Raw genomic sequence first — 13,948 nt, 5'->3', positions numbered from 1 at the left:
AAAAAAAAATTTTTTTCGTACATTTCAAAATACAAATAAAAATATATTAAAAAACTAACACGATTGAAGTTTGTTGTCGCATAAAAAAAAATTTCCTAAAAAGTGGTAAAATATAGGCGTTCACATGAGAGTAACCCCTTAAATTGTCCCATTCCCAATATTTTTTTTTCCGAAATCGCATTTAGTATCACTGGCCTTAACATTAAAAGAAATATTGAGAAGCAAATATTTATTGACTTTGAAAACTTAAAAATGTTTACGCACTCATCGACAGGTGTGTTCATGCAAATATAATGTCGTCATTAAATTTACTACAATTCTATAATTGCTAATTCGAGAATTATAAAGTAAAACGCATTGGATGTACTCGGTATTCGATACTACATCACACCAATTCTAATTGTTTCCATAGCTTCTTTTTGAAATTGCAGTGAACAACCCTGAGATACCAGATGATTAAATTCATTATGAACTAAATGAATAATTTACTTTTCCTAATGATTATTGAATACCTAATCACTCAGATGAACAAATTAATGATTGAATAAATTTATTTTATCCATCTGTCATTCGATGTACCAGCCCTTAAAATATTCGTAATAAAAAATAACAAATTTTCAACTAAAATTTTCTCGATCAACGAGACAGTTTTAAATTGAGCTGATTTACCTCAACAGGTGCTACGATTACCAATTTATCTTCATATAAAAATCTTCTAAGATCATGAAAAAAAAAAAATAGAAAATCGGATGATTACAAAGTTTCCATTCGGAAGCAAAAATAAAAGAAAAATAATTCCATGAAGAGATAATTTTATTAATTTTGCAAATGTTACTTTTTTTATGTACCTCATAGTTTCGGAGAAAATGATTTTTTTATATGAGAGGGTTGCGGCGAGGGCGTCACCCCGTACGTGAGGAGTTGAATTGACATGTAAACTCACCCCCCCCCCTCCTGCCCCTATAATTCACAAAGAAGATTATAGAGAGAGGGATAAGACCTCTCACCCTATAGTTCTATGTCATGGAAATACCATTTCATCTGTAAACCTCGCACCTGTAAATCAGAAAATGTGCAAGTGTGCTGTGCAAACATGATAATACTAATTACATTAATCAATGAATTAATAACAACCAGTTTAATTACTCTCAATTCACAATTTGACAATAAAATCTGCCGGACATATCCTCCTTATATTTCTACACTAAAACTACGAATCTTAAACACATATATACAAATATGTGAAAATGCTCAGCTGCAAAAATAGATGCCAGTGCTTTATTTATTCATTCAATTTTCATTTTTTCATGTTTTTCTCTTCTGCTTTTTTTGGTATTAGCTACCAAGTTTAACAACTTGGAAATGATTAAAGATACTTGACTCACTCGTTCATTTATTTCCAAGAGAAAAAAAAAAGTTAATACGAGATAATTTATTTACTAATTCACGTGCACCATTATTTCGGGTATTTCATACTCTAGTTCTCTTTAATATCTCGGGTTTTTTAGTGGAGTGATGAAATCTCATGAAGTCAATCTCATGAAAACTAGTGCTGTGAGTTTAGAAAAAGAAAAGAACTCCAGAGAGAGCTTGACTTTTTCCTCTAACTCCAATGCAGGAGACTCTCTTTAGGTCCACTAGATGTAACTCATGGGGTAGTTCCATTTCCTTTATGTACAGAAGAGACTACATGTGTAGCTGCACATTTTATAAACTACACCGAGAGAAAAATATCATAGCTTGTACGGAATATATTTTGTTGGATGTATGTTCTTTCACATTTAAATAGAATCCAATTGTTTCAACATTTTAAATCTTCGTTTTATTAGTGGCTTCCCCATGGAGTTCAGATAATGACATATTTATTTCGAAATGAGTCATTATTTAATTGCAAATATCTTATTGCATGCGATTCCGTGGTCTGTCGCCTGCAATAAGTCTTCAGATGAACGGAATGCGATACATTCAAATAATTATTTAAACGTGATGAAAACATGATTCAGGAAATCCAAAGGAATACACGATAGATTTGAGCCCCCATGTGATCTGTTTTGGGCCCCTCAGCATCAAGGATTGAAGCAAACAGTTTAATCACACAATCCATTAAAAATGACCAGACATTTTCTATTGTCAAGGACTTATTCCGTTGACACTATTGAAAAACATTGAGTATTTGGATAAAAAAATAATCGCTCCGTTTTATTACATTCTTCTCTCAGTGTAGAAAAAGTCGATTGTATATGAGATTGTTTTCCACACTAAATGAGCCAGCGGTTGAGTTGCATTCCCTTCAAGGAATAAATACGGAAACGTCTCCCTCTCATTTTTATGGAACTTATATATGCTATAGAGGACTAAAAATAGAGGAAACTGGTTTAGAGCCGAGGCTCGGCCGACTATTGGGCCTTCCTCATTTCCTACCAGGGATATATTATGAAATTAGTTGCCATTTGGGGAATTGTGGAAAAAATAAAGCAATGTAAATATTCAGAGTTGGCTGGATTTTAAGACGTTTTGCCTGATCTATTTATTCGGATTATCTCCTCGGAGTGACTTTTCAATTGCACGAACCAGGTTACAATTTGAAAAAATCTTTATGTCATTGCAGGAAATAAAACACATTTCTAATGGAGCGACTTTACTTCACTCGATTAGAAATGGGTTTTTGATTTCACACTCGTTATCACCCCCGTCGCACGTGTATCCAAGTTATACTTTATGTCAGTGATGTTACGGTCAGCGAGTGGTGAAGTACGTTCGTTTACCAGTAAACGAAAAGGCACTTTCTGATACGGGCTGAACGTAGCAACAATAACGAAATATACTATTTCCTCACTGAGCTCCAGTTTCATGCCTTTTTCAGCTTATTTTTAGGACATAAAATGGGGTTTTTCCGTCTCGACGACGTTCAGTGGTTTGCAGTGCGTTAAAAGCACTTTAATCGTACCGACACTGGTGCGTCGTAATAGTGCGTAGTGTGGATCAAACCCTCTTCTCATACTGAACACAACGTGAAGTGAGTCAATTTATAACAGACTTCTTCATAGTATTTTTCATCCCTCGGCCGAAAACAGCGGTTCCCACGAATGCGGCTTTACATGATCGATGATTTGACAAACAATAATCGATTAGTGAAGAAGTAAAAGCAAAACCGGCATCAACTCGTATCCAAATTGTACCTTCGTATGTGCAATTGAAAAATAACTCTCACAGACGACTATCTTGAGAGTGATTTTACCCCCTAAATCACTTATCAACCACTAACCAAAACTCCGTGTTCTTCAATTTTAAGTCCTAATTTTCCAGTTCCTAAAAACAATTCAAACCAATCAATAAATTAACCAATTAATCGATCAATTAACAATAGGAGGGTGATGGAATCAGCCGTTGACTCATTCAGAGCTGACATATCTCGAGTAATTTCTAAAGTAGTATCAATACATCACTCAATATTTCACCCTCATATAATACAAGCCAAAAATACTGTGGCTCACTCCTCCTTCAGCCCCCCAATAAATACTCAAAATGACTCTCCTCGTCTTCATCCCAAATTCTCTCTCAAGTGAAAGGATTACTCCGCCTCTTGAGTGAACCAAATCGTTTCTCCCCCTCCCTGAATACCTCAAAAGGTGCCACCCGATTTCCCCCGGCCCCCCTATCATCATTATCATCGCTAGGAAAGTCCTCAAAGCTCATATTACTGAACCCACCAGTTACTCCACTTCCTCCACCCTTTTTCCCCTTATTTACCTTCTTATAAACCCCTCCCTTGAGCTTCCCCGAGGCTTTCACTGGTAAAACATTGATCATATCACTTCTGTTCTCATTGATCAAATGATACTTTCCTTTATCACTTTTAATGAATTTATCTTTCTTGAATTTTGGTGGCTCATCAGTGACAAGGGGTTCAGGTGACATTGGACCTTGAATATCCTGAGTGTCATCAGCGGCAGACACTGAATTAGTCGCATTAACGATAATTCTAGCTGTGTGAATAGTCCTAGCAATTGGTTGAATGACATAAGTCTGAGGTACTTGCTGATGAAGATTGATTGCCCCCAGTTGTACCGAGTGATTTGAGAGTGCTGTCGAAGGCAGAGTTGAGCTCAGACCACCGTCATCAAACGTTGGAGACTGAGAGAGTGGTAGTGATGTCGGTCTTTGGAGATTGTTTACACCGAGTGTTGCAAAATCATCAAATGGAATGGATCCGAATAAATCTTTTGGTGATTCGTCGGTTTTAGGTGACAAAGTGGCTAGTGAAGGCTTGGAATTAACGGTGACTGGACCAAATTTCGATGAGGAGACGATGGAAGATCCGGGGATGATTATGTTCTTTGGAGTTTTTGGTAAAAAACTTGAAGTAGTATCAAAACTCTGGTAGGGAAGGTCTTTCTCGGGGACCGAGAAGTTTGATTTGTTGAAAGGATTGATGAAACCTGCAACATAATAATGGGAAAAATACATGAATTATTGTATGGTATGGTAGATGTCGAAGTGTTAACCCTTCATTGAGGGGAATCTATGGCTTTTTTGCAGAAAATCAATCCCTGAACAGTTCAAAGTGATTTCTTCCAAGTAAACGCTTACAGAGTATTTGATACTTTTTATGATCAAATTATTTTTTTATCACTATTTTATTTTGTTACACATGAGGCAGACATTCAAATATTTTTAATTGAATTGTTCATAATAAATAGAAAATAATTCATTTGCGATAAAAAAACAAGTGGCAACGTCGGGCTGTATCATATGATTTTTGCAGAATTAGCCAGCTTTACATATTTTACTCAACTCGCTCCATGGTACCTCATAGAAAATAATAAATTAGACATATGTACAGGGTGCTTCAAAAAAATGTATACACACTTTAAACTATTGTAGTTTTCCCGCTCTACAAGGCTAATGTTATATTTCTTCGCCAGGTGCTAGCATAATCGTCCCTCTATGTTATATTATCAGTTGAAATTTGTAATATCAACAATCAGTGGTGACTCGTACTCAGAATTGTATTGATGCTGCAGGTCACCAATTTGAACAGTATTAACATTTGTTATTTATGTTTCATTTACATTGGAATTTCAGCTTTCTATTTTCCTGAAATTTAACTTTGTAGAACGGTAAATAAATTTTCTACGGAAGTTCAAAGTGTGTATACATTTTTTTGAAGCACCCTGTATAAGTGAGTGAATGTTGAACTCTGTATACGCAAAATATTGGATAATATCAAATGTGTAGCCATTATGTTTAGTGTTTATATAATGTTCGGTCTGTAGGTTTTTTTTTGGAACGGAAAGGGCGTTACCTCAAAAAAATATGAAACTCTCTTGATTGGTTAATAAAATGGTCTGAGGAGATGTCAATATAAATCATATGATCGACTATTTAATCCATCGTTTTGTATCGATTACGAATATCCCATGAGTTTTATTAATGCTTATTTGCGAACATATTTATTAAAATTACGACGATATCGTTCAATAAATTATTGAATATACCACGTTTACCCCTACCCAACAGTCAAGTGAAAAGTAATTTTTTTGTGGTTTTTTGGTAACTACGACTGGAAAACGTTCTGAATGTTATTATTCTCATTGAAGGAGTGTTTATTAATTTCTCATAGGTGAATGAAGTTTCATCATATTGGCTGCATTTGTACGCTCCGTCTGGACATTTGTCCCCTTTTGCCGTAACAACGCGGGTTAAAAAAAGCTGTTTTTAGTCATTTATTGTATTCAAACAACATTCTTCAGGAATCTGAAACCCCACATAAGCTTTTAAGATATATCTAAGGATATCCATTGGATTCAGTTGATTTTCCATTTTTCTTTGAATGCCCACAGCACATTCATGCTCCCATTGGCATGTGACAGTCTTGCCAAGGCCACGCATTGATTTTCATAATTTTGTAATGTGAACATGGGAGCGTTGCTGTGCGCGTATTTACGTAATTATTAAGCCAACGAATATGAAGAATGTGCTATTGAAAAGAGCATAGACGAGTTATACAGTGTAACTAAGGACAATATTCTAATTCATCGGCATTTGCTTGAGATAATTATTAGAAATCATTTAGAGGTGGTGGAGGGGGTTTTTATATTCTCAATAGATACCCGACCCGGTAGCGCTCGACCTGAATCGGTTACTGACCGAGTATCTCGACATTACAAAATCTACCATATAATTAACTCCTTTTCAATATAAGAGATTGAAAAAAAATGAATGAAATTCTTATAATTATAGGTCAGTATTAGAATATTTAACTCGATCTGAGATTTATTAAATGTTCTTTTTTACTCTACGAGACATAGTCGCGCGCCACCGCGCGCGATTTGGTTAATCTTAATTGTGATATTTTTTATTTAAGTCACATTTGCGATGAGCGCACCTTATTTTAACTACTGTATGAGTAGAGCAGTTGAATTATAGGGATATAAAAAGTCAATGTAATATTTAAATTCAAAATAATTATACCAAAATGATCCTGAAGTAATGGCGTATGACGTTGAACACGTCATCATTTCGTAAACATGGATCTTTAAAAATTGCTGATATATTCACAGCTGATCTATTTCCCACTTGTAGGCAACATGCAAAATTTTAAATGTCTTGAAGCTGTAAGACGACTTGGAAAATACAGGAGTTTCGATAAGATATAGATATTTACATTTGATGAGTAACTTGTTTCATTTCCAGTTTCTAACTAAGTTTTTATTTTCTACTAATTAACTCATCCTTTGACTTGATTTACTTGATACTTGTGTACTTGTGAAATTCAAATTTTACCGCTGTGAATGTATCTACCAATCACGAATAAGTGTTACGGAATTTCGATATGTTCGATTCGATTCGAGATTTGAGGTGTATGTCCTTTTTACAAAAGGAGATTGATTCTATTCCACTGAAATATCAATACATTAAATTAAATTCTCCATTTCTCTAATAATCTATCTAATAGTCCCAATCATTATTAAAAATTGAATCAATTAGATTTTCAATTCTTCATACATAATGAGATATTGTTCTTCAGGCCACATGAAGGAAAACCATTAAATTCCAAAATTTAATTAAAATAAAAATTCTATTTCCAGATAGAAAATTCGTCCATACCTGTAGAGTTGAACGGTGAAGACCCAAAAAGATCTTCAAGATCCTTAATCTCCTTATCTCCTCCACCTTCGCCAACCGTAGTCATCGATTCCACCATTAAATCGACATTTTCGTAATTATTTCTAGTTCCCTCCGACGTCTTTGGCGGTCTCGGAGGGCAAATCACAAGTTCATCCTCAATATCCACCAGATTACCCGAGATAATCGGCGAACTGGAGATCGGAGGTATCAAACTATGCACCGGCGGTGTCGGTGTAACAGATGGAATGGCCTTGTTTCCACTCTCTCTACTACAGCTACTCTTCCGGGAGCTTGAAGGCCTGGGAAATGGGGCCATGGCAAACACATCCTCCTCAGTCTTGAAGATACCATTCCCCAATGGATTGATCTCCTCGATCTCCTCCGAAGAGCTATCGTTAAACAATCTAGGCTTCGAGTTATACTGATGACTGACGAAAGGATCCCCATGAGCCTGTTCAGGCTTCGACTCTGGATCCAACTCATCATCTAGAAGGAGAGGTTTGTCCCCATATTGATGACCAACTACAGGATCAGGTGCCTCTATTATCGCCAGCGAATGCTCATTCCTGTGGTGTTTGCGGACTTTTTTCACCCGATGATCATCCTCATGAGTTGCTACGGACTCACATTCCGCATGATAAGCTGAGGAACCGCAGGTCCTGACACTCTCCGAAATGGTTTCGTCGATCTTTGAACGCTCGGCGTCTTCTATCATCTCGTTGTCATCGTTCATCGCTTTCAGATCACTAGCGGAACCGATTGAATCATCTGATTCATACTCAGGATCCTGGTTTGGCTCCGAGTTTGATGGATTTTTACGACGACTGAGGACAGCTTTCACTCTTCTTCGCTTCTTCTTGAGGCGGTTAGACGAGCGTCTGGTGGCATTGGAGCTGTCGCTCGAAACATCGTCGGCGTTGAAGTCTAGTTTTTCGTACTTTGAACGATCTTCCATTGGAATTTTTACGAATGGAGGAGAAATTGTGGTGGAATCCACCAAGAGGCTCGCCTCGTCGTCCAGGGGCGGTGGATCTGTCGGGGAAGTCCAGTGAGCGGAGATCTTGAGGCGATCTGGTGGTGGACCTGAAAGCAAAGAGTTGAGATGAATTGCTTTCACAATGCTGGGACATAATAGTTTACAAAAGTTTGGAGGAAGTATTTGCTGAGGGGGTTGATGGTTTGGGTTATTATGTTAGTGACCAAGCGGATGGGGTTATGAGGCTGATTGCACCCGAATGGGCGTAGTTTCAAGATGGACAGGTACTTACCTAAATAGTTGGGTTTAAGGGGATTTATTAGATAACACAGTGCTTTTTCCGGTTGAGGATTGATTTTGTGAGGTTTAATTGGCCGATCACGTAGCGATTGGTCATTATTTAAATCCGACGTTTCTTTTGTTGTGAATTGTTAATTAGGTAATAAAGAAGTGATTAGAAAAATCAAGTTAGCTCCAAGTGTTTTGATTTTATGAATACCAGAAGTCTCGGTCAAAATCTATTTAATCGGAAGGTTCCAAACATTTTTTAGATTTAATCAAAAAGTGATTAAATCGTTTAAAAATTATAGTTTTTAAAAATGACCAGTATATACTACTGTATAGAGAGAATTTAGACATATTTTATTTCCTTTCACACAAATTGGTTCTTCAGAACAATAACGAATTTACACATATTCAAAAATGTACTGATTTCTTTTTTAAAAAATAATATTTTTGAATGTTTCAATGATTTAAATTTTTCATTGATAACAGCGAATGCTGAAAAAATGATATTTTTCTCCGAAATGTAATTTAATGTAAGTAAAGGAAATGTTTTTCGCGCATTTAATTTATAAATTTTGTGATTGGAAATTGTTGAATCGATACTCCGTCCACCAAGTTGTAAAAAATACTTGGATAATTTTGAAAATAAGTCGGTTTGTTACATAATTGTCATGAAACTTTCTGGACTCACTCAACGTGCGGTAATTTACAAAGTAAATTTACCGAAATAAATAAAGCTAGTCATTTGCTCTATTGCAAAATTACTGAGTGCAGTGATAAAAGTAATTTAATACTTTTCTAGACATGTAATAACTGCAGAGTAATTGCTTAATTAGCAATCACTCTATAATTTGATAATCATTCCATGGCAGCATTTTTTGTTACAAGTTCTTTTCAATGTAAATACATTAATTGCACTCAAATATGAGAAAGTTATATATTTTTAAAATTGTAAGCTATTTTGAAATTATCTGTTAAAACGACTTATTCTCAATCTACATTAATAATTACCAATTATAGAGCTGAGCAAACTCGAATAATTTAATCACTTCTCCACTGAATTAAAGCTAGATAAGAAAGGAAGTGTCTGATTAGGTCTGTTGCAGCAAATCAGTGCCCATCGATTTTAAAGTGTTGTGTACCCGCAACCCTATTCATAAAATTGAAAATTCCAATTATCCATCAAACAATAACTTCAACCAATAGCAAAGGCCAATATATCAAACATAAATAAATAAACAAATAACCATCACAAATTTTCCCATTGTTAGTGACGTTATCACCTCGTCTGGAACAGTCCTAATCAGATTTGAGGGGTGGGAAACGTAACAAAACGCAGCAGTCCATGGACCAGTATGACGAGTTTGATTAATTATCCCAAATCATTTCTTCGATTAAATAATTCAAAAAAATTTTAATCTCAAATGATAAATTTTCAGTTGTTCAACCAATAAGATCAAGGAATCGCTGCGTCTTATCATCAACAACATGTGATTTGAAAAAACGAGACCCAGAATGTCCTAATGTACATTATTTATTGCTGTAGACTTAATCAAAGATACAGCGAAAATTGAAAAGAAGGGGGCAAAACTGATTGAACGAAAAGTCAAAATTATCATTTCGGGGGTCTTCTCACTCCAATTAATATTTTAATTGATGATGTTGTTAATCTCCGAAGGGTCAATGAAGCCTCAAGATGTTTAATTCGTCCCTCTCCTTTCATTTCATGTTTAAAAAAATGCTCTCAATGAATAAAAAATTATAGAATCGAAAAATCGGTAAAATACAAGGCTTCCATTCGGAAGAAAAAACATATGTTAACATTCGAGTGTAGCCTTGCACCTTTTAGAATTCACACGAGAGTCTTAACATTCAATTCTGCAAAATTTAGATCATGTGATTGATTTATTTCTTTTTTTTTCCCTCTAAAATGGTTTGCAGTGTTGCATTGCACATGAATGATGAATCAATATATTGATGAAATATGCGGCTTTAAATTGTAGCACATCTTCATCATATTATTCAGTTCAAACAAAATTATACAGACGAGAATGAATAACTCATATGTAAAAGCTTCCCACACAAATGGCAAATAATTCCACACAGCAGTAAATGATGAGCATAATTTCGTATTGTTATGTGGAATTATCTCGCACATATGTACAATCTTTTTAAACATATTATCCAATTCGGCTGAATAATTCGGTGACTATTGAATAAATAGAGCAATGATAAATCGAAATTTCACGAATCTGCAGAATTCGTCAGTTTGTTTAGTGTTTCATCAAATCGTTTAATTTTTCTGGACATCAAAATGAAATGTAGTTAATTCTATATAACATTCACCCTTTTTTAAATAATTCCAAATGAATTAACGGCTGATCTTCAGTCGCTTACAAATCAATCTCAATTTTTCCTACGATTGGAACCAAGAAAAACTATTTTGGAATTTATTCACATTTTTTAGTGTTTCAAACGAACAAAAATCCATATCAGCAACAATTTTCCGAAACATTCTGCATTTTTCTGGCCTCGAATCGCAGGAAAGATTGATATTAATTATAAAGATTGTGAGGATCGGCTGTGGACTCATTTGACACTTGATACCTCATATTCAAGTCAAAACCTCATTGGTGAATTGTAATAACAAAATAAGTCTTAAATTTTTGACTCAATGTGCAATATGACTTTGTGCAAACTATTTTGTGTGATAATTAAATCATCGCAGTACCAGTATGTGCAAAATTACATGTGTAAGACTCATAATCGTCAATTAAAAAATAATCAACTGTTCAGAACAATCGAAGAAATAATTAATTTCAAGGAAAAGAACCTGAGTTAATTAACAGTTCTGTCTTGAGGAAGCCCGCCTATATAAATATATACATCAATTTCAACTTTATTCGTCGCCTCCCAAACTCATTAGGGTGTTCCAGACAATGGATACGCAGATTAATCCTCGTATTCAGCATTTAATCATACACAATGTCAGTGTTGAAAATAATTAATCGGCTCACGCTGGTACCTGGCGTGCTGAGTACATTAAAAAAGCAATAATTATCAATGTCGTTTTTTTCCCTGGGTCGTAAGTACAGTATTGTCGTCTGGCCACCACTGCTGAGATTAAATGCAAGCCGAAACAATCTCAAGATATACAAGGATCTTTTATCATTTTTTGGAGACCACACTATTGATTTCACCGCTTGGAGTCCCCGAATTTTTGTCAATAAATTTTGGTTTCAGTCAAATTTAATTCATTATCGACATCTCGGAGTCTATTAGATATAATAAAATGTTTATTGGAACCTTTTTTGCGCATTCACTCGAGGAGGCAATAAAAATAATGAGGAAGATTTTAATTTGTCTCGTATATTCCAATATATTGATCGCAAACAAGTCGAAGATCGGAATGGAGTTGTCACGGTGTTTAGTCCCGAGAATCTCCAGCAAATTTAAATTAAAAATAAAGGTAATGAATAAATAAATGAAACAAATTCTAGATCAAAATGTTGACAATTTTACAAGAAATTGAATCTCCGGAATAAAATGAAGGTTCTAAAAGTTCATTTAATCTTCATTATTTATTCGTTATAGAATGTTGGAAGAAACTGCTGTTTTTAAAGTAGCAGTTTTGTAAAAGATGCTTGGATATCCTGGAATATGTAAGTATCGGTGAAGCCAGATGAGTCAATTCTATGCACGCTCAGAAAATAATATTTTTGTCAGCAATTCATTTTCTCCAGAAAAGTATTTACTTTTTCAATACCCGATTTCTCCATTTGAGTCATCACTAGACAATCTTCGGTAAATTTGAATTATGCCAATTATATTGTGCCAGAATATAATCATGTTAACTAAATCCTTGAGGGAAGTCCGTCAATAATTATAAGCATTAACCAATGCATCAAATTTCTTCCCCTTAGAAAATACGAAATTCAGAAAAAAATGAATCATTAACGGACTTACTTCAAGGTCATCTGTGATAGTCATGAGTATGAGATTATCCCAAATGATACTGATTCGGCCTTCAATGGGAAAAATATAATTTTGAAAAATAAATACTTCTCTCAAGTAAACGAACAATTGACAAAAATAATGTTATTCCCAGTCCCGGAACAAGTAAAATGTCATAAAAATGTTCCGGCGAATTTTTGCATGACGGGCAACGAGGTATTCATCAAAAATTACTTTCAAGACATGATAGATTAATCTGATTCCACCTTTTCGCTATTGAATTTGTTATTTCATAATTTTCATTATGCAATATATACATATCCAATATATATTCATATAATATATTTATACGTATTTATAAGTCCTCATGGAAGTCCCAGACAATGTGAAAAGAAAATTTATGAATTATCATGAAAAATAATATTTCATTCTGTAAAATTAATTCTTACGTTTTCTGTATATTTCTCTCATCTAATTTTTCTTTTCACACGTGTTATCAATATCTTCTGTACAATTACTTAAATTGTATACAATTCACACTGTACACGGAATAAAGAAGATTTTCTGCCGGGAAAATATTCTCCAAATAATAAATATAAATTTTATCCAACCATAGTCATACATTTTCTTATTGTATTACTTATTATGCAATACTCCACTCATTAATTCATATACCACAGTACTCCATACTGCAAGTGCAATTCCACCGTTTTAGAATAACACTAGAGAGAATGGTTGTATCAGAATAGGTGAGTTTACAGGGGATCAAATGACTGTATTATTTTTAAAAGATCTTCGAAATTTGTAGAATCTTTTGTGAGCAACAACAAATATTTCAAAGTATTTGTTAATAAATCTAGGGAAGAACAGGGTTAAATAAGACTGTCGAAAAACTATTCTCTGATACACTTCTAGCAATAAAAGTTTTTCTTTGTCAACTATTCTAGTAATTAATCTTTGTTATTAATTTTTGTATTAAGAGACTTGATGTGAATAATTTTTTGCTGCTCCTTTGAAAAAGAACATGCGCTGCGACAAAATTACTGATATTTTATACTTCTATTAACTACATGTTCAGAAAAATTATTATTTTTTATCTTAAAAACTTGAACTGAAAACTGCTTTATTCGTTTGCAGAAACTCTATCGACAAATACTCCATAATTTTTTATCTCTCGTTGTATTATATGTGAAGATGTTTAAGATGTTTAACTAATCATTTTTCAATGAAACATTTTTCTCCTCATGAGCCAAGTTTTTCATGTTATACCAAACATCAAAAACAAATCTGAATATTTTGTGCGCTTTTTTAAAGCCGTAAGAGCACCGCAAAGTGTATGAATTATTTCTGGAGCTTCTGCAATCAAATGTATTTTTCAGTTTTCCATTCCGATATAATTAACACTTCAATTTTACCACGAAGAGGCTCCATACAGATGATTAATTAATTTATCAATTAACATTTGATTCATGGTTCTATGATTTTTACCAGAATTACGGATGTTTGATACATCTCGACTATTTTCGAACTATAAATTCATAATCAGTTGATTCTCCTACTCTCCAGCAACGAAATTAAGACCTCGCTATTGGTCAGGATCAT

At 34.3% G+C, this 13,948-nt stretch overlaps 1 protein-coding gene and 1 long non-coding RNA gene across 5 annotated transcripts in view; one reads left to right on the top strand and one right to left on the bottom strand.

Moving 5' to 3' along the window:
• Window positions 1-1,123: 1,123 nt before the first annotated feature.
• Window positions 1,124-13,948, bottom strand: part of LOC135166916 (uncharacterized) — a 28,919-nt gene continuing 16,094 nt past the window's right edge. For all 4 annotated transcript variants that reach the window (XM_064129657.1, XM_064129653.1, XM_064129654.1 and 1 more), the window contains 2 exons: window positions 7,111-8,214; window positions 1,124-4,439 (listed from right to left, as the gene is read on the bottom strand). In XM_064129657.1, coding sequence (XP_063985727.1) covers window positions 3,559-4,439; window positions 7,111-8,214 — 1,985 coding nt within the window. In that variant the 3' untranslated portion in view covers window positions 1,124-3,558. The remainder of the gene's footprint in view (window positions 4,440-7,110; window positions 8,215-13,948) is intronic.
• On the top strand, window positions 4,209-12,961 carry LOC135166917 (uncharacterized). The gene is made up of 2 exons (XR_010299771.1): window positions 4,209-4,349; window positions 7,237-12,961. It is a non-coding gene; the product is annotated as an uncharacterized LOC135166917 (long non-coding RNA).

This window comes from Diachasmimorpha longicaudata, chromosome 10 (genome assembly GCF_034640455.1).
Source record: "Diachasmimorpha longicaudata isolate KC_UGA_2023 chromosome 10, iyDiaLong2, whole genome shotgun sequence".
Lineage (NCBI taxonomy): Eukaryota > Metazoa > Arthropoda > Insecta > Hymenoptera > Braconidae > Diachasmimorpha > Diachasmimorpha longicaudata.
This window is presented reverse-complemented; position numbering and strand designations above follow the sequence as displayed.